This window comes from Mytilus edulis, chromosome 1 (assembly GCF_963676685.1).
Source record: "Mytilus edulis chromosome 1, xbMytEdul2.2, whole genome shotgun sequence".
Lineage (NCBI taxonomy): Eukaryota > Metazoa > Mollusca > Bivalvia > Mytilida > Mytilidae > Mytilus > Mytilus edulis.
Window position 1 is genome coordinate 53,264,071 of NC_092344.1, and position 21,892 is coordinate 53,285,962.

Consider the following 21,892-nt stretch of genomic DNA (forward strand, 5'->3'; position numbering starts at 1 on the left):
ACAGGCTTGCTACTGCCAAACATTGTCTCCTTGATAACAAGAAAATGCTTTGATAATTTATTTTCAAATTTAGATATGTTGTTATCTGTGACTAAATAAAAGTCATGCTCATTTTTCACTATTTTAGCTTCTTTCCTTGTTGAGTTATGGCCCTTTCTAATATCCAAAAGTGTATCATTAATGTGATTGAGTTATTTTTCTATGAACAGAAAAGGTTTATTATATATATATAGAGTTTGATTACACTATGATCATGACTTATTTTCACCTGTTGATAGATAAGAGTATCTGGTAAATGTCTCACATAATTGAAATTTGATTGACAGGTTTATTTGAAAATTTTCTGTTCTCTAAGTGTGAATGATTATAAGCTATTAACTTATCATTATTAGACATTTTGAAGTTGATATTACAGATAAGTTTTACAGATTTTTAAAAGAGATTCAATTACTGTGACTTGATAAATAAACTCATCATTATAAGATACCAAGATTAGAATTTTATATATACGCCAGACACGCGTTTCGTCTACAAAAGACTCGCCAGCTTGAATCAAAAAATGTTTAAAAGGCCAAATAAAGTACGAAGTTGAAGAGCATTGAGGACCAAATTTATTTTCAAATTCATTATTGATTAGATAATATCACATTGAGGTCCAATTAGGGTCCTCAATTAAACTTTTTTGTTTAATTTCAATAAAAATTGGTGTTCTTAATTTGATATGCTGATTCTAACAATATTTAATTGATTGCATCAGAGTATATAGTCATCACTTGTTGTTTATTATGATTATTGATTATATGAAATTGAGATATTATATGAATTTTGAGTTCTTTCCCTGTATACAAAAATTAGTATTTCATAAAAAAAAATATTCCTAGGGTTCTTTGATGCTAATTCTTACAATATACAATTTGTACTTTTAGATTTTGAATATTGGACCATAATAGCTGGTTAATGTACAATATCAAATTTTTCAGTTCTTTGACCACATTTATTTTGTGTCACAAACGCCATATGCTGTATCAAATATTCAATCACAATCCAAATTCAGAGCTGTTTTAAGCTTAAATGTTGTGTATATACTTGCTTACATGTTCAGGCTATGACCTCTGCAGGAAAATCTGGTTTCCAGTCTCTCTAAACGCTGCATTTTGTTTTCATTTTTGCCTAATTTCATGACACTATATTCAGAAAGTAACATTTTTATCCAGTTATGCCTATATGATTCAAATTATAATAGAGAATAAACACTTTAAATCACAAAATGAACAGCAGGGCAAAATATGTTTAAAAGTCAAATTTTGCCAATATACCGTAGTTATCATGGTTAGTAAATAAAGGCAGAAATATAATATGGCTGTTCGAAATTCATCAATCGATTGAGAAAAAAACAAATCTGGATCACAAACTAGAACTGAGGGAAACACATCAAATATAAGAGGAGAACTACAACACTAAAATGTAACAAACACAGAAAAGAACTAAAATATAACATTGGCCATTTTCCTGACTTAGTACAGGTTATTTTAAAAAATGATTTTATGGCTATCCAAACCTCACACTTTTATGGCAATGTTAAATATAACACTCAAATGACACTATGACAGGAATGCAGTACAAATAAATGCAAGAACATTCAGGACATAAAATTACACAAATAAACAATATATTATATAGCACATATCGACAGCAAAATAGCATGAACACTGAATTGAAAAAAGCAAACGACAATGCAATATACACAGACACAACTGACTGTCACTCTTCATAGAAGTGATTGCCCTTGAATGAGGATTATCCCCCTCTTTTGTGTTTGAGCAAAGAAGATAGAGAGAAACAAAACAGAAGATCAGTAAGACAAGATAACATATATAGAGATTTTTGTCCTGAAATTTTATAATTATCATCTACAATGTTGGAAAGTGTCCTTTGTTTGATACACACACAGACCAAGGTGAGCAACAATTCATTTCAATGATTTTTTTTTAGAGCATATTTACATTTCAGAATACTGACATGTTTTTGTTCCTTGTAAACCAGTTGCAACATTATCTACCAAAATCACCAGTCAATGTAAACACTGAGCATGGAAGAAGTCAAAGATGTGATGAATTAGAGTAAGTAATTTTTAGCTCACCTGGCCCACAGGGCCAAGTGAGCTTTTCTCATCACTTTGCGTCTGGCGTCCGGCGTCCGTCGTCGTCCGGTGTTAGCTTTTACAAAAATCTTCTCCTCTGAAACTACTGGGCCAAATCAAACCAAACTTGGCCACAATCATCATTTGGGTATCTAGTTTAAAAAATGTGTGGCGTGACCCGGTCAACCAACCAAGATGGCCGCCACGGCTAAAAATAGAACATAGGGGTAAAATGCAGTTTTTGGCTTATAACTCAAAAACCAAAGCATTAAGAGCAAATCTGACGGGGTAAAAATGTTAATGTGTTATCTGCCCTGAAATTTTCAGTTGAATCAGTCAACCCGTTGTTGGGTTGCTGCCCCTGAATTGGTAATTTTGAGGAAATTTTGCTGTTTTTGGTTATTATCTTGAATATTATTATAGATAAAGATAAACTGTAAACATCAATAATGTTCAGCAAAGTAAGATTTACAAATAAGTCAACATGACCGAAATGGTCAGTTGACCTCTTTAGGAGTTATTGCCCTTTATAGTCAATTTTTAACCATTTTTCGTAAATTAAAGTTATCTTTTACAAAAATCTTCTCCTCTGAAACTACTGGGCCAAATTAATCCAAACTTGCCCACAATCATCTTTGGGGTATCTAGTTAAAAAAAAAATGTGTGGCGTGACCTGGTCAACCAACAAAGATGGCCGCCACGGCTAAAAATAGAACATAGGGGTAAAATGCAGTTTTTGGCTTATAACTCAAAAACCAAAGCATTTTGAGGAAATCTGACATGGTTGAAAATGTTTATCAGGTCAAGATCTATCTGCCCTGAAATTTTCAGATGAATCGGTCAATCGGTTGTTGGGTTGCTGCCCCTGAATTGGTAATTTTGAGGAAATTTTGCTGTTTTTGGTTATTATCTTGAATATTATTATAGATAGAGATAAACTGTAAACATCAATAATGTTCAGCAAAGTTAGATTCACAATTAAGTCAACATGACCGAAATGGTCAGTTGACCCCTTTAGGAGTTATTGCCCTTTATAGTAAATTTTTAACCATTTTTCATAAATCTAAGTAATCTTTTACAAAATCTCCACTGAAACTACTAGGCCACAATCATCTTTGGGGTATCTAGTTTGAAAAATGTGTCCGATGACCTGGCCATTCAACCAAGATGGCCGCCACGGCTAAAAATAGAACATAGGGGTAAAATGCAGTTTTTGGCTTATAACTATGAAACCAAAGCATTTAGAGCAAATCTGACATGAAGTTAAATTGTTAATCAAGTCAATATTTATCTGCCCTGAATTTTTCAGATAAATTGGACAACTGGTTGTTGGGTTGCTGCCCTCCAATTGGTAATTTTTAAAGAAATTTTGCCGTTTTTGGTTATCTTGAATACTATTATAGATAGCGATAAACTGTAAACAGCAATAATGTTCAGCAAAGTAAGATCTACAAATAAGTCAACATGACCTAAATGGTCAATTGACCCCTTAAGGAGTTATTGCCCTTTATAGTCAATTTTTAACAATTTTCATTAATTTGGTAAATTTATGTAAATTTTTACCAAATATAGTTCTCTGTTACTAATGGGCAAAGTTCATTATAGATATAATTGTAAGAAGCAAAATCGTTCAGTAAAGTAAGAACTTCAAACACATCACCATCACCAAAATACAATTTTGTCATGAATCCATTTGTGTCCTTTGTTTGATATTCACATAGACCAAGGTGAGCGACACAGGCTCTTTAGAGCCTCTAGTTTTGTCTGCAGGCGCTTAGCTCCCTATAAGCCAACATCGATTTGGCATGCCAAAAAAAAATTAAAAAAATAGGCAAAACAAATTTTATAAATAAAATGTTTAAAGGAACATTGATTATATTCTTATTTTTAATTGACGAAATGTCATTGAATAACAGCAATTGACTTGTTTCAAAATCATTAAATGAAAGTTTTATGTAAATCTTAAACGATTGTGAGACGATAAAGATGTCAAAACCTGACAGTTCCCTGCTTCTTTTACAAGATTTGAATTTGTTATTGCTCTTGTTGTTCAGGAGCACATTTTACAGAGCTATATGCTATATGTTGGAGGCTACAAAAGAATGTAGATGAACGAAACCATAAGTATCTGGTTGAAATGAGATATACCAATGGGCATAATAAATTTATCCCAGCTCGTAGATATCGTTGAAAATATGCCAGGGCAATGTAGTCAACACACTACTAGAGTCAATCACCCTGCAAATACACGCAAACAGTATTGGAAAGCTTTTTTATATTTTGTGTTCAAATACTACATGAAAATGGAACTGGAGTCACGTCTGATATCATCAGAAAATCACTTCTTTGCTCAGTACCTGCCTCCTCATGTTGTTAAGAATATAACATACGAGACATACGAGACTGAACTGGCATATCATTTAGACGAATTCAATCGAGAGTTTGCTAGATGGCAGGCATATTGGTGTATAACACCTCACGATTAGATGCCTTAAAACATATATACTTTCAACCATGAATAAGTTATTAGCGCTAGCAATATTGTATGGTCATCAAGATTTCAGTGTGAATTTTGACAAAGTAATGGAGAAATTTGTTTCTGCTAGAAGACTGAAGAGCGGATTTTGGACAATTTTGAGTTCATTCTGTCTCACAAAAATGTGTTGTTTATGTATTCAATTTAAAATGATTTACCCTATTCGGAAGAATTCTGAATAGTTTTTTTGCAATCATGAATTGTCTATAAATCTTATATTCATTTCAGCACTTCTTTTCATCCTCCTATGACTGAAAAACAAATCAATTTTTGCATACAATGGTTCCTAAAATTGTTCGCCACACTCGCTTCAGCAGTAGAAGCTTGCACATCATTTTATTTTAGCTACGCCCTGTAATGGGTGCCAATAGTGAAGCAGGAACTACTTAGCTGTCCATCTGGGATCATCTTAAGTTTCTTGTCAAATTTTTGTAACTCAGCCTTTGGAATATTTAGTAGATTTGTGTATGTTTTCATAAATTTTATAAGTTTTAAATATCCTCAAAGTATTTTCAGCCTCTGTTTTACAGAAATCATTCACTAAAACTTCTTTGATATTTTCCCCATTTCCATTCTGAATTTTACTTATTGTCAACTTTTAAGAATATTTGAATAATAGTATCTTTTTTTTTGCAGACTTACTATATTGCTTACAGAAATAATGAGCTTAATGTTCAGAGAATCTGAGATAATTCCTGCAAGGATACAAACATTAAAAGCAGAAAGGTAATTTAATTTGTTTACTCCACCTAGCCAAAGGTGTCATTTGTACTTATTCCATCACTTATCATCCTTTATGTCCATTTGTTGTCACAATTGTTTTTATATACCCGCTTTAAAAAAAGTTGGGGTATACTGTTTAACCTCTGCCTGTCCTTCAGTCAGTCCGTCAGTCCGTCCGTCCCATGACTATTTGTTTGTTCCATCTTTCTCAGGAACTACACTTCAAGGATTTCTGTAATTTGGTTTCAGGGTTTATACAAGTCAGCTATACAGTGTGATGCTTTTTTCAAATTCATCAATTAACACATTCCTGTTAAAGAATACTTGTATCATTTTACACATGATAGCTAAGTTGAAAATTTTTGTCACATTTTTCTCAGGATCTGCAATACAGAGATTTCTGAAATTTGGTTTCAGGGTTTATATAAGTCAGCTATACAGTGTGAAGCGTTTTCAGATTCATCAATAAACGCCTTCGTTCAAAGACATTTGGTTTCTGGACAATTACTTTAGTATAAGTTACTAGAAATATATAAAATTTAAACACAAGGTTTATGATCACAAAATGAATGTTTTTATTGATTTTTGTGGTTATTGACCTGACAGTTCAGGGATAAGGGACCAAAAAGGGTCCCAAATAAGCATTTTTCTAGTTTCCAGACAATAACTTGTGGAATGGTGTATTGATATCTCTGAAATTATACCACAAGTCTCCTTACTACAATGAGATGTTAAGAATTGGCTTTGGAGTTTATGGCTCAAACGGTTTGGGAATTGGGGGGCAAAAAGGGGGAAAACAAGGGTTTCCTGGTTAATTGACAATTACTTAAGAACAAAACACAAAACTTTGCATTTTTCGAAAAACTGAGGATTTTATTGTCCCAGGCATAGCCGTATTTGGCACATCTTTTTGGAATTTTGTATCCTCAATGCTCTTTAACTTTGTACTTGTTTGGCTTTACAAATGTTTTGATATGAGCGTCAGTGATGAGTCTTACTTAGACGAAATGTGGGTCTGGTGTATTAAATTATAATCCTGGTACCCTTGATAACTATTGACTAAATATAATTTCATTGAAGAAAAAAAATGATGTGTTGCTTATTGTGTGCATTCCTATTACTATCCATACTCTTGTCTTACTTCCTATTCATGTGTTTGATATAAAAAAGAAGATGTGGTATGAATGCCAATGAGACAATTGTCCACAAGAGACCAAAATGACACAGACATTAACAACTATAGGTCACCATACGGCCTTCAACAATGAGCAAAGCCCATACCGCATAGTCAGCTATACATAAACGGCCCATTTGACAATGTAAAACAATTCAAACGAGAAAACTAACGGCCTTATTTATATAAAAAAAAGAACGAAAAACAAATATGTAACACGTAAACAAACAACAACTACTGAATTACAGGTTCCTGACTTAGGACAGTCATGCACATACATAAATAATGTGGCTGGTTAAACATGTTAGCAGGATTCCCACCCTCCCCTAACCTGGGACAGTGTTATAACAGTACAACATAAGAATGAACTATAAAAATCAGTTGAAAAAGGCTTCACTCATCAGATGGACAAAAATACTAGTGGACGTGGCTTGGTACTTGTACATCCCGACAACAAAAAGACACTAGGAACAGATCTTAGGGTACTCGCAGTTATCTGACAGCTAGTTCAAAGCCTGGAATGACTAACAACTAATAAAAAAATCATGCATCTAAGACTAAACTATCAATCTGTACACATCCAACATCCAATGGATTTAGTGTAAAGATGTCATAAGCAGTCAGAGAAAAACATGACCTTGTGCAATGCCAAGTTACAGGTATCGACAGATTGTAGATCCATGAATGTATATATGTATATAACATACTAGTAATATTTAGTTTGCTTTTAATTTACTGATAACAAGTGGTTGCACTTTGTAAATACAGCTGTTTCTCAATCCACGCCTCTTTTGGGGAGATTTAGAATATTCATAGAAAATTAAATTTGTTTACATACTGGTTCCCAGTTATGCTCTCTGTGTTTCATCTCATAGAGACATGACTTTAGAATGTTACCATACATGTGCATATTGTTTACATTGAAATCTGTGGTAACCCTTTATTCGAGGTTACTAAGGGGTAGTTAACAAAATTAGTGTCAGTTTAAACTGAAAAGTTCAGGGCATTTAAACGTTGAAAATATGCGGCACAGCTATATATTTTGACCTTTGAAAAAATTGTAGTGCATATGAACTTTCAATTCTAGGATAAGATTTTTTTTTAAACTTTATAGTAAAAGTGGTACAGTGTTAGACGTAAAAGGAGTTCCTATGGGAAATTGCATTGTCAATATTTACAGAAATGCAACCTATATAGGGTGAAAAAAGAGAACATTCAGAATTTAACCAAATTTGCTTTATCTCACAGATTTTAAAGAAATTAACTCAAGTATGAAGTTTTATAAATATTTCATGAAGATTGATAGAATCCTGGGCCTTAGATATGATGACTCAGCATAAATTCACAGTAAACAGTATGCATAGTTTACTTAAAGTCCTGAATGCAAAATTAATTCATAATAAATTATTTGCATATATGTAAATTAAATTGTAAAGAAGTGTTTATATTTACTCTTCACAGTCATTGAAACTCATCGATCCTTCCTGGATATTATTTATGGGGTGTTTGTGTCCTGTGGATAACCCAAAAGTAAGCCGTAACACCTAAATCTGCTTTTTTGTCACCACAGCATAAAAAATACAAGCTAGAAATACAAAAATGTCTCAACAAAACTTCCAATAGTGTGTTCTATCCTGAATATGTACAATCATTGTTTAATCATACGTTTTTTGATTGAGTTAAGTCTGCCAATTGATATTTTATCGTATGTTTTTCTTTGTTGTGATGTTATGCTATTGTTTCAGAAAAAGGGAGAAGGTTTGGATCCATTAAAACGTTTAATCCCGCTGCAAATGTTTGCACCTGTCCTAAGTCAGGAATCTGATGTACAGTAGTTGTCGTTTGTTTATGTAATATATACGTGTTTCTCGTTTCTCGTTTTGTTTATATAGATTAGACCGTTGGTTTTCCCGTTTGAAAGGTTTTACACTAGTAATTTTGGGGCCCTTTATAGCTTGTTGTTCGGTGTGAGCCAAGGCTCCGTGTTGAAGGCCGTACTTTAACCTATAATGGTTTACTTTTTAAATTGTTATTTGTATGGAGAGTTGTCTCATTGGCACTCATACCACATCTTCCTATATCTAATTAATATCCCAAATTGCTATAAACAGCAGAATAATTTAGGAAGTTTGAGGCCCCAGGGGCGAAAAACATAGAAAATTGCCTACCCCCTGGGTCATAAAACAAATAATTTAACTTGTAAATGCTATGATTTTATGTTTTTTAAGATCTTGATATAGAAAACAATAACTATGCTTGGAAGTTATGCAAAAATCAGATGTTAGCAGTCATCTCTATAAGATTTTAAGTGAATTTTTATCTCAGACTGGTATCTGCATACCGGTACATATAACTATTGCAAATATGGCTTTGTTTGAACAATTCTAGTATATTTATTAGATAAATTTTGTCAGATATATGGTTACAGATGATACTGTTGTGTCAAGAATTCTAAATTAGCCATTTGAGGTAGAAAATGTGAACTTTAATTGGCAAATAGGCATACAGTAAGATGTGGACTGGAGACAGGCAGGATTTGATACTTTATATAATCTTGAATGTTGTAATGATTGACTACTAAACATTACATTTATAGTATTCTGATATGCTTTCAATATGTTATCAAAACAGTTTTAAACATTTTCTAGGCATTTTATATCAGAAAATATGCAAATAAGGTAAGCTGGCAATAATTAAAGTCTTGTTTTCAAATTTAAAAAAAATTGAAACAGGGGAGGGGTATAAAATGTTCAGAAAAAAAAACTACACAGTGATTTTTTTCAGGCTATAATTCTGATAAATGAGTATTAATGTGAGAAAAACTGATTTTAGAGAGTTTTCTATTTGAATAAATGTTTGTATAGTTTTTTATATGCCACAAACAATTGCTGAAGTCAGAGGCAGGTGTAAAGCTATGTAATACTATAGAGAACAGAACCTGTGATCTTAGCTGGAGTAAAAATAGTTCATTAAAATAAAACTTGACAAAATTGATCTTTTAATTGTCTAGATTTTCAAGGCTTAATGATTTTGTGAATAACTTTTTATCATCTATAGTTTTATTTGAACACATATGAACTGAATCTACACAAGATATTTTTTTCATTACAGGGGAAGACCTGTGTTTGATCTTTTGAAAGTTTTGATATGTACCCCTGAAGTTCCTGAAAAAATGGCAGCACCCAGTGATAGTGATAGAGAGGTATATTATGATAGTCTTATACAGAATACTTTTGTACTGGCCGGACCAGTGAGTGTAACCAAGATGACTGGGTTTAAGTAAGGATAAGACAATCAGGAGCTGACTTTTATTTTACTACCAATCCAAAAGGTGAAAAACTGAAAATACAAATATAAATACAATTTTACAATGTGTTCAATGATAATTAAAGTCCATTAAAAATACGGATAAACAGTTCGTAGATATATAAAGCTGTTAAAGTTCTTTATAATAATAAATAGATGAATATTCTTGCACACGTCAGGTTCTGTCTTGAATTAAATTGTGTTATCGCAGATACGTACAGTTTGAACGGTTAATAGTTCATAGTTTCTTTATAACATATATATTAGGAAAATATATGAAACAGTTCGTCGCTGATGTAAATACATAATTTGTAATGTTTTAAAGGTAACTCTCGCTGTGGTTAGCCACAAATTGTTTCTTTGGACAACGTGTCCGCTGAATGTTCTTTGCAGTTGTGCACATGGCCTGCTGAGCAGTTTTCGTCATTCAGAAGAGAGGGGGAAAGTAACGCGGATTCCTACACTGTCCTGTATAAAACTCCTAAAACTGGAGCACGTAAAGCGATGTACGTCTTGAAACATTAACACTATAAAATGATGATCAAATGAAGAATAAATGATGAATGAGTTACAGAACACTCCCCGTCTGAGGTCTATCTGACATCACTTTTTCATTATCAAAAACAAATAAAATGTTAAATATATAACAACAGTCCAAAGTTCCACTTAGAAGTAGTCCAAGGGGAGGCTGGGTATTTCACAGCTTCTATTTTAGATAAGGCGGTGTTTCCGACGAGATCGCGGCGATCTAAGATCCAACTCCATGGCTGTAGTTCTGATTGAAGAATCTCCTTTCGACACAGATATGCGATCCAACGAGGACGTCTTGCAATACGGACGCTTTCCTTTACGTTAACGGCATACAGTAGACCATCCGGTGCCATGTTCCTTTTCTCCGTGATTTAAGTTGGAATTGTCTATTCTGCTTTCTTCTTGTCCTTGCGTATCCAAAAGCGAATTGAAGCTTTCCTTGGGAATTGAATGTTTTCGGATGTACTTTTCTTTGTCGGCATTCTCTTTTGGTGGCGTTGCTTCTGAAGTGAACTTTTCGGCTTCTGCAAATCTAACGATGGAAGTCGCTTATTTCGTTTTCGGTTGCCCATGTAAACTGGGATAAAGTTTAGACGAATCAGTTTGAATTTCATTTGACTAGGTGTTGGTTTTATTACACTTAGGTAATTTCTTTGTCTGTGGTTTCACAACAATGCAAGTTGGATTTGTTTCCTTTGTAGTGAATTCAAGGTGAACATGTTGCTTATCGGAGTGTATTTCTCCAACGATAATCCAACCCAGGTTTAACTTTTGCGCAAATGGAGCCTTTGGTGGTCCTAGACGTTGATCAAGGACATGTTGTGCCACTATAAGGTCTCTTCTAATGAACAATAGGATTTTGCTTTTCCCATCAATCGGGAGAATATGTTTTTGTAGTTCTTGCAAGTGTTGATATTGCAATATATCCTCAGGTGTAGCAATGTCGTTCCGATTATTGGTAATGTTATCACATTCAATCAGTTCAGGCAGATTGAATCTAGTATTGTCCTGTACAGACTTCACGACAAAGCTGTTTCCTCGTTAACCGGAAGTAACTTTGCTGCCGGAGCTTGTGGATAACAAATAGTCTTTTGTTTCTGCCTGTACATTGAAAAGGCTGAAGAATTCAGGAGCCACGAGAGACCGGTTGCTTGGTCGTCAATAATTGCATACAAAAAGTCATGCAAATTACTTTGTCCTGATTATTTTTGTGAAAGATATTCACAGGAAGTATCTTGGCACAAGATTTAATACTGTTGCCGTCTTTGGAAATATCTGTGTAAGTTGAACTAACAGAGGTTAGCTTGGTTTCAGCTAACTCAAGTTGCTCCCCGCCGTTGACTGATCTAGGCGGTGAAGGCGGTGCACCTTTGGGTTGGTACACTCGATTTGTGTGTAATGCAGTGGTGTGTTGTTTACTTCCGCATTCATTGCAACTGATACTCGTGTTGCAATCACGTCTTCTGTGCATAGTCGAATCACAGCATTTGTAACAAAGATTGTTTTTCCTCAACAGTTCCTTGCGTTCCTCTATAGTTTTAGCTCTGAACCCACGACATTCATTTAGCGAATGTTCGGTATTGTGTATTATGCACAGATTTTGTTGCTGTGCAGTCTCTCCAGATCGTTGTTTGACCGCTGTCTTTGGTGTGACTCTTGACCCAAAAATGAATCCAGGATTGTTTTTAATTCTACTGATTTCACTGATGAATGCAGATAAATCTGTAAAAGGAGGAAAGGCCACGCCATGGTTAGATATGTATCTAGACGCCCTTGTAATCCACTTTTCCTGAAGTCCATAGGGTAGTTTTTCAATGACAGTATTAAATCCGGTCGGTGAATCAAAATAAGCTAGCAGACATCCCAGCTTGTGATTTTCCTTGTGGTATTCTATTTCTGATAGAATGTCAGACAGTTCATAGAGACGTGCTTGGTCCTTATTTGTCAAGGTTTGGAATTTATCAAGTTTACTCCTGAGAGAGGCTTCCAACATTTCTGGAGCACCATATCGCTCATCTAGTCTTTGCCATAACCTCTGTAGGCCTCTAGTAGGGTTGTTTGCATTTGATGCCCTAATACTTATGGCATGTTTACCAGACTTAATCGGTAAGTCTATTTGTTCCGAGTCAGAAACTTGTAATTCGTCTATGACGTTTTTGAAGCTAGACTTCCATGTATGGAAGGATTCTGCCTGGTCATTAAAATGTGTTAGCTGGGAGAACAATAGGTCTTTGCGTAGAAGAAATCTAGTTATCTCCGGACGTAGGATTTGTCTGTGAGCCTGCGATAATTAGTACAGGCCCACAATTTTATCCTGTGCTGTTAACAATTGCTGGAGGTCGTTAGGAGGCTTGGACGCTTCTAATAACTGAGATTCTAGGTTTGACCATAGGGCCTCTAAGTCGTTATAGATCTTGTCACGTTTTTCTATAAAGGCTCCCTATCCCTTTTTTGGTAAGTTCACGCATTCGCCTAGTCTCGGCATTTTCATCTAAATTTGTTGTTTTAGACAGATTTTCTTCTGGTTCTTCAATGACATCTCCTTCCGGGGGCTGAACCTCTTCTTGCTGTTTCGCGTGACTGGGATCCATGATGTAAGTCAACTATTTGTAGGCAATGTTTGTTCAACGTTGTTGGTTTGCTGCCTAGGACGCACAAGCTGTGTTGCGTAGTGTCAAGGTAACATCTACGAACGATACTACGTTGCATTTCCTGTTCAGGAGATGTGACAACAAGTTGTTGTCAATTTACTAGCACGAAACGGTCTCCTTGAAACTACGTTGTTGGTCTGTTGACTGTCGTGGAGTGGCGTACGTTATCCAAAAAAAAAAAACAGGCAAGTTGTAGCTTTTTCACTGTACTAGCCCGACCAGTTAGTGTAACCAAGGTGACTGGGTTTAAGTAAGGATAAGACAATCAGGAGCTGACTTTTATTTTACTACCAATCAAAAAGGTGAAAAACTGAAAATACAAATATAAATACAATTTTACAATGTGTTCAATAATAATTAAATTCCATTAAAAATACGGATAAACAGTTCGTAGATATATAAAGCTGTTAAAGTTCTTTATAATAATAAATAGATGAATATTCTTGCGCACGTCGGGTTCTGTCTTGAATTAAATTGTGTTATCGCAGATACGTACAGTTTGAGCGGTTAAATGTTCATAGTTTCTTTATAACATTGGAAAATATATGAAAACAGTTCGTTGATGTAAATACATAATTTGTAATGTTTTAAAGGTAACTCACGCTGATAAACAAAACTTCATGAGCATTGTTTATTCAATTGTAGTTCATTGTATTGTTCTTTTAAATTAATTGAACTTATCATGAATATTTCAAGAATCTCTCATGTACCAATTCAACTGACCTGACTTACTAAGTAAGTGGTTTTGACCCATGCATTTACCATCTCACTTGAGATTTGTAAATGACCTGTATTGTCGGGTCGCCAAATAACCTGGAATTTCAGTATCAGAGCTGTTTTCACCTGTCTTCTAGTTCCATGAGACTTTTTAGTTCTTATTTAAAAACTTTATTGCTCAAGATTGTTCATCAATTTTATGAAGCATTTATAGCATTGATTTTAAAAAGCACTCATCCTGCTAATTATCTTGATAATTTAAGGATACAGAGGTGTCAAACTTAAGGAAATAATAAATTGGCCAAGAAAGTAATAAAATTGCTGTTTTAAAAAAAACTGTGACAAGTTAATGAGTTAAGAAGGCTTGTAAATGATATTAATTTGAAAATGCTTAATGTTCCTTAAAGTAATGTACAACCTGTATCTAACCATTTATTTAGATGTTGGATATTGGACCATAAAAGGTAAATGTCTAATTTAAAAATTTTAAGTTATTAGACCACATTCATGCTGTGTCAGAAACCTATCCTGTGTCAACTATTTAATCACAATTCAATTTCAGAGCTGTATCTAGCTTGAATGTTGTGTCCATATACTGGGTTCGACCTCTGCGGTTGTATTAAGTTGCTCCCTAATGAGCTGATTGTATTGATAAATAACATCAAGATGACTGTGAGGGCTGCATCCGATGTATTGTTGTCACAGAGATTTTACTTCCATTTTTAACTGGTAACCATGCAATAGTTTCAAATACGCTGACATTATCGAATGCAAAATTACATTCCTTATCGCTGGTTATGAATTCATTTCTTCAGTAAATACTCATAAAAATATTTTTAAGAACAGAAATTAATAATAGGAAAATCTTTTTTCGCTACAAATATAAATGTAAGTAAAAAACAAAATATCTATGCATGCAGAAAAATTGTGGAAACAGATCTCGAGAATGTTTTCCTGGGAAATATAAATGCCTGCTCAAATCTAATCTATTAGAAAAATCAAATTATTACAGAAAAGTGTCCACCATGCGCTTGCTCTGCACTATTAAAAGAATAGTACAATACAATGATAAACAAATGGATAGAAATTATGTAAAAATGTAACTGTTATACCTATATACAAATATTATTATAATATATAACAACAAACCAGAGTTTACTAATTTGTATCACTACAATATTATAGGTACACTTTTGTATTACGGTTAGGTTGAATTCCCTGTTATTTATTCATCATCCACGAACGAATTTGTCTCAGAAAAAAATCTTGTGTACATTAACCTCCCTTTCAGGTATAGAGATGTGATTTATTTTTCTGAGACAAGTGCTTGTGACCAGTAAATGTTCAATGTAACAATTTAGAATATTTAAAAGCAATTATTTAACATAGCAATTCAAATATAATTATTTCAACACCATTTTCATAGATGAAAGGTATTAAATCCTGAAAAGTTGTCCAAAATGCTTTTGAATGCAAGAAACACAATCAACTATAAGGTAACATGTGTATATCTTCATTCAATCAAAGTATTCAAGTAATTTAATACTTGACCAGTTGCTTTCTTTAAAAAAAGAAATGCAATCATAAACCCAAATGCTTGTTTGGCATTAAATACTAGATAATTGTTTTTAAATAAAAATGTATTGTTTTATATTAGTTTTGTTGTATAAGAATTATAAACTGACATTGATTGTTTACTTAATGCAACTAATGATCAATATGGGGTGAAATATTCTTGTTAAAGGAATCATTGTTAAAGGATTTTTTTTCTCCTCTCTCCCGAAAGACAACATGCATGTCAGCCACTGGATGTTCCATTCAAAAGGTGCAGTTGGTTTTTTTATTCAGATAAGAGTTAGTTTTTAGGCTAAAGTTCAAATGCAAATATGAAGAAATTTAATCAATTAATGATGATTTGTGTTTAAGAAATGCAATACTCAAACCTGTAAAATATATGTTTTTATTGAATTTGAGATATGTTCATGGTTATTTGAACAATGGCTTAATATTGATCACTATTAAGATCCTTACACCTGCTCTGCAAGGTTTTTGTGATGCTTAGGGTAGTAAGCATTGGCAATTTTAAGTTGTGTGCTTTGTGCTCTAAAAGTTTTAGATGACAAACGCTCTTTTGTTAAAAACAAAAACTTTTTAAAACCTTTAACTCGCTTTAAAGATATTTTCTGATTTTCCCTTTTTAGCTCACCTGGCCCGAAGCGCCATGTGAGCTTTTCCCATCACTTTGTGTCGTCCGTCGTCGTTAACTTTTACAAAAATCTTCTCCTCTGAAACTACTGGGCCAAATTAAACCAAACGTGGCCACAATCATCATTGGGGTATCTAGTTTTAAAAATGTGTCCGTTGACCCGGCCAACCAACCAAGATGTCCGCCATGGCTAAAAAAAAAGAACATAGGGGTAAAATGCAGTTTCTGGCTTATAACTCAAAAACCAAAACATTTAGTGCAAATCTGACATGGGGGGAAAATTTTTATCAGGTAATGATCTATCTGCCCATAAATTTTCAGATGAATTGGATAACCAGTTGTTGGGTTGCTGCCCCTGAACTGGTAATTTTAAGGAAATTTTACTGTTTTTGGTTATTATCCTGAATATTATTATAGATAGAGATCAACTGTAAACAGCAATAATGTTCAGCAAAGTAAGATTTACAAATAAGTCAACATGATCGAAATGGTCAGTTGACCCCTTTAGGAGTTATTGCCCGTTATAGTCAATTTTGAACAATTTAGTTATCTTTTACAAAAATCTTCTCCAAATTAATCCAAACTTGGCCTCAATCATCTTTGTGGTATTAAGTTTAAAAAACGTGTCCCGTGACCCGGCCATCCAACCAAGATGGCCGCCATGGCTAAACAAAGATCATAGGGGTAAAATGCAGTTTTTGTACGACCGCAAAAATTGAAAATTTTTTGGTCTTATATTGGTATCACGTTGGCGTCGTCATCGTCCCAAAATACTTTTAGTTTTCACACTGTAACTTTAGTATAAGTGAAAAGAAATCTACGAAATTTTAACACAAGGTTTTTGACGACGAAAGGAAGATTGGGATCGATTTTGGAAGTTTTGGTCCCAACATTTTAGGAATTAGGGGCCAAAAAGGGCCCAAATAAGCATTTTCTTGGTTTTAGCACTATAACTTTAGTTTTAGTATATAGAAATCTATGAAATTTTGACACAAGGTTTATGACCACAAAAGAAAGGTTGGGATTGATTTTGAAAGTTTTGGTTTCAACAGTTTAGGAATAAGGGGCCAAAAAAGGGCCCAAATAAGCATTATTTTTGGTTTTTGTAAAATAACTTTAGTATAAGTAAATAGAAATCAAGGAAATTTTAACACAAGGTTTATGACCACAAAAGGAAGGCTGAGATGGATTTTGGGAGTTGAGGTCTGAACAGTTTAGGAATAAGGGGCCAAAAAGGGGCCCAAATAAGCATTTTTCTTGGTTTTCGCACCATAACTTTAGTATAAGTGAATAGAAATCTATGGAATTTAAACACAAGGTTTATGACCATAAAAGGAAGGTTGGAATTGATTTTGGAAGTTTTGGTCCCGACAGTTTAGGAATAAGGGGCCCAAAGGGTCCAAAATTAAACTTTGTTTGATTTCATCAAAAATTATATAATTGGAGTTCCTTGATATGCTGAATCTAACTGTGTATATCGATTCTTAATTTTTGGTCCCGTTTTCAAATTGGTCTACATTAAGGTCCAAAGGGTCCAAAATTAAACTTAGTTTGATTTTAACAAAAAATGAATCCTTGGGGTTATTTGATATGCTGAATCTAAACGTGTACTTAGATTTTTGATTAAGGGCCTAGTTTTCAAGTTGGTCCAAATCAGGATCCAAAATTATTATATTAAGTATTGTGCAATAGCAAAAAATTTTCAATTGCACAGTATTCAGCAATAGCAAGAAATCTTCAATTGCACAGTATTGTGCAATAGCAAGAAATTTTCAATTACACAGTTTTGCGCAATAGCAAAAAATCTTCAATTGCACCGTATGCAAAAGCAAATATTTTCAATGCACAGTATTGCGCAATAGCAAGAAATATTTTATTTGCACAATATTGTGCAATAGCAAGAAATTTTCAATTGGAGTTATCTTTCTTTGTCCAGAATAGTAGTTGAATCAACTTAAATCATTGTTTTATACAATATACAATGTATCTTCACTTTTACTACCAACTGATAAATTAAAACAATCTTTACCATTCAGTGATAACAAGCACTTTTTTTTACATTTTTATATGTATTTAAATGAGTAGTTATTGTTGCAAACTCCATTAGAAATTTGAATTGAGATCAGTTTTGGAATAAGGGAAAGGGGGATGTTAAAAAATATTGGGGGGGGGGGTTCAATTTTTTTCATTTCAGATTTCATAAATAAAAAGAAAATTTCTTCAAACATTTTTTTGAGAGGATTAATATTCAACAGCATAGTGAATTGCTCAAAGGCAAAACAAAATTTTAAGTTCATTAGACCACATTCATTCTGTGTCAGAAACCTATGCTGTGTCAACTATTTAATCACAATCCAAATTAGAGCTGAATCCAGCTTGAATGTTGTGTCCATACTTGCCCCAACCGTTCAGGGTTCAACCTCTGCGGTCGTATAAAGCTGCGTCCTGCGGAGCATCTGGTTTGGCTTATAATTCAAAAACCAAAGCATTTAGAGCAAATCTGACATGGGTTAAAATTGATTATCAGGTCAAGATCTATCTGCCTTGAAATTTTCAGATGAATCCGACAACCCGTTATTGGGTTGCTGCCCCTGAACTGGTAATTTTAGGGAATTTTTGCTGTTTTTGGTTATTATCTTGAATATTATTATACATAGAGATAAACTGTAAACAGCAATAATGTTCAGCAAAGTAAGATTTACAAATAAGTCAACATGACCGAAATTTGTAAATTTTTACTAACATTTGCCACTGAAACTACTGGGCCAAGTTCATTATAGATAGAGATAATTGTAAGCAGCAAGAATAAATGTTCAGTAAAATAAGATGTACAAACACATCACCATCACCAAAACACAATTTTGTCATGAATACATTTGCTTCCTTTGTTTAATATTCACATAGACCAAGGTGAGCCACACTAAAGAGCCTCTAGTTATTATGATGTTTTCTTATATTTTAAATAGTGGGTCATGAAAAAAGGCCTTCATGAAACCAAATCATTAAGAAAACTATTGATAGCCTAGACAAAAGAGCTTACATTTTGTACTTATAAATAAACAAACAAAATTGAAAATCACAAAAAAACTAACATGTTCAAACCTGAAATTACCACCGAATACCCATCACCTTAATATTAAAGGTCATATTTATGAACTGTCGCTCAGGCAAAAATAATCACGAATATAATGCCTACCCATGTTAAAACTACAATAAAGTATAGCTTGTATCAATTATTTCTTAATTAGAATGATTGGATGGATCTTAACAGCAGTAGACAAACAACGAGAAATTCCAAATTCTAGGGTCTAAGGCGTTACGCTACATTTCAATAGTCCTAGGCCAGGATTTTATGAACGGGAGGCGTTATTCTGGTTGCCCTGGTAAAGGGTCTATGGGAAAGGTCAGAAGCTCCTGGATTTTAACAATTTAGCATCAAATTATTAAGTATTATAACAGATACAAATTGGTGAAAAATAGTCTGCTTTCTGATCATTCAAATTATGTATATTGATTAAAATGTGGATATCAAATCTTTGGAAAAAGTTGTAAATTCAGTTAAAAGGTTATATGAAATGGGCATGAAAAATGAAAAATAAATCTTTAACATTAGCTTTTTCTGAACTTTTTTATATATGCATATATGTATATATACCTGTTTTGTTAAAATAAACCTTTTCACTATTTTTAATTGTTTATTGGAAAATGTTGTTTGTACTATATTTAGATCCCTTTACCAAGAAATTCGTTTTGCATGCACACGTATAAAAAATGGCGTGTGTGGGTTTTTATCCAACGCAATCATAGGTTTGATCGTTGTTTTCAATTTAGTAGATATAAATAGATGTGGTACAGTACTTGCAACCTTATGCGTTACTGTTTGATGTGAACTTGGCTGATCGGTGAATGATCGGTGACGAATCTTTGACTGATCGATGAGTGATCGGTGACCCATAGGATCCGTCACATAAGTCAAATAATCTATGTGAGAGTTACCCTGACAACTGTCACCGATCAATCAGTAAATAAAATTTATGCACGGATCGGACGGATACGTATATATTTAAAATTCTTATGTAAACTGAACTCGACAGAGTTTACAATCGATGAACGCGGACCTCTACGAAGACACCTTAATTTACACGTTAATTTGTAAAAAATTAGTTGCAATAAAAAAGTGAAAATAGTATAACAGAATAAGGCGTTTAGAGCGTTAAATTGTTTGTGTTGATTAATAGTTTTGTATTAAATATTGTTAACATCAGAGACATATAATACATAATTGTATTATATGACTCTGTTAACATAAACTTCTTCCTACGAACATGGTTATTATTGACAGCCATTTGATTTTTTATAGTTTCGAATAGGTTTTTTTTTCATGAAATTAAAAGAATATCAAAGAAATGTTATTAAAATTTTGTTTGCATTGTTTAGCAGTACCAAAATTAATCTTCTTTTTATCAAAAATGATACTATTTTATTTGAAATCAGTTATTTTTACCATCCAGAGACAAGTCTGCTTATTAGAATTGAGATGTAATGAGAATTAAAATACTTAAACTTTTATTTTTGTGGAATAAGAATGCAGTTATTGATTTATTTTGATACAAATTATTAACCGTGATATGATTTCAGTACTTTTTGTACATTTCATGATTGGCTGTTCTTCATAAAATATGCTTACTCTAAGGAAAAAGATATAAAAAATTTTGTACGTGTTGCCTAAAATGCAAATATTTCTTCATTTTACTGAAAATTATTGACCGCCATTGGAATTTTGTACTTTTTATAGTTTAGAATAGTATTTTTTACATAAAATTAAAAAAATGTTTGAGAAATCATACTAATATTTTATTCGCATTGTTTAAAATAACCAAAATTATTCTTCTTTTTATTAAAAATGATACTATTTTATTTGAAATTAGTTATTTTTACCATCTTGAGACATTTCTTCCAATCAGAATGAAGATATAATGAAAATTAAACTACTTAAACTTTTATTTTTGTCGAATAAGAATGCAGTTATTGATTTATTTTGATACAAATTATTAATCGTCATATGATTTCAGTACTTTTTGTACATTTCATGATTGGCTGTTCTTCATAAAATATGCTTACTTTAAGGAAAAAGATATTAAATTTTTGTACGCGTTGCCTGAAATGCAAATATTTCTTCATTTTACTCAAAATTATTGGCCGCCATTGGCATTTTGAACTTTTTATAGTTTAGAATAGTTTTTTTTTCATAAAATTAAAAAAATGTCAGAGAAATCATACTAAAATTTTATTCGCATTGTTTAAAATAAACAAAATTATTCTTCTTTTTATTAAAAATGACACTATTTTATTTGAAATTAGTAATTTTTACCATCCTGAGACAAGTCTTCTAATTAGAATTGAGATATAATGAGACTTAAACTACTTAAACTTTTATTTTTGTTGAATAAGAATGCAGTTATTGATTTATTTTGATACAAATTATTAACCGTCATATGATTTCAGTACTTTTTGTACATTTCATGATTGGCTGTTCTTCATAAAATATGCTTACTTTAAGGAAAAAGATATTAAATTTTTTGTATGCGTTGCCTAAAATGCAAATATTTCTTCATTTTACTGAAAATTATGTGACCCCCATTGGAATTTTGTACTTTTTATAGTTAAGAATAGTATTTTTTCATTAAATTTAAAAAAATGTCAGAAATCATACTAAAATTTTATTCGCATTGTTTAAAATAACCAAAATTATTCTTCTTTTTATTAAAAATGATACTATTTTATTTGTTTAAAATTATTCATATTTCTTGTTAAAAGAACAGCATTTATTTTTGTAATTTGTTATTTTAAAGGCGTCGATTGTGACAGGAATATAGAAAGTCCGTGATTATGATAAGTTTTTTTGAAA

General features: G+C 32.7%; 1 protein-coding gene across 2 annotated transcripts in view; it reads left to right on the forward strand.

Annotated features, from left to right (window-relative positions):
* Positions 1 to 21,892, forward strand: part of LOC139484888 (uncharacterized protein C12orf56-like) — a 166,363-nt gene that overhangs the window by 101,407 nt on the left and 43,064 nt on the right. For both annotated transcript variants that reach the window (XM_071268921.1, XM_071268930.1), the window contains exons 7-9: positions 2,011 to 2,120; positions 5,313 to 5,402; positions 9,685 to 9,775. In XM_071268921.1, coding sequence (XP_071125022.1) covers positions 2,011 to 2,120; positions 5,313 to 5,402; positions 9,685 to 9,775 — 291 coding nt within the window. The remainder of the gene's footprint in view (positions 1 to 2,010; positions 2,121 to 5,312; positions 5,403 to 9,684; positions 9,776 to 21,892) is intronic.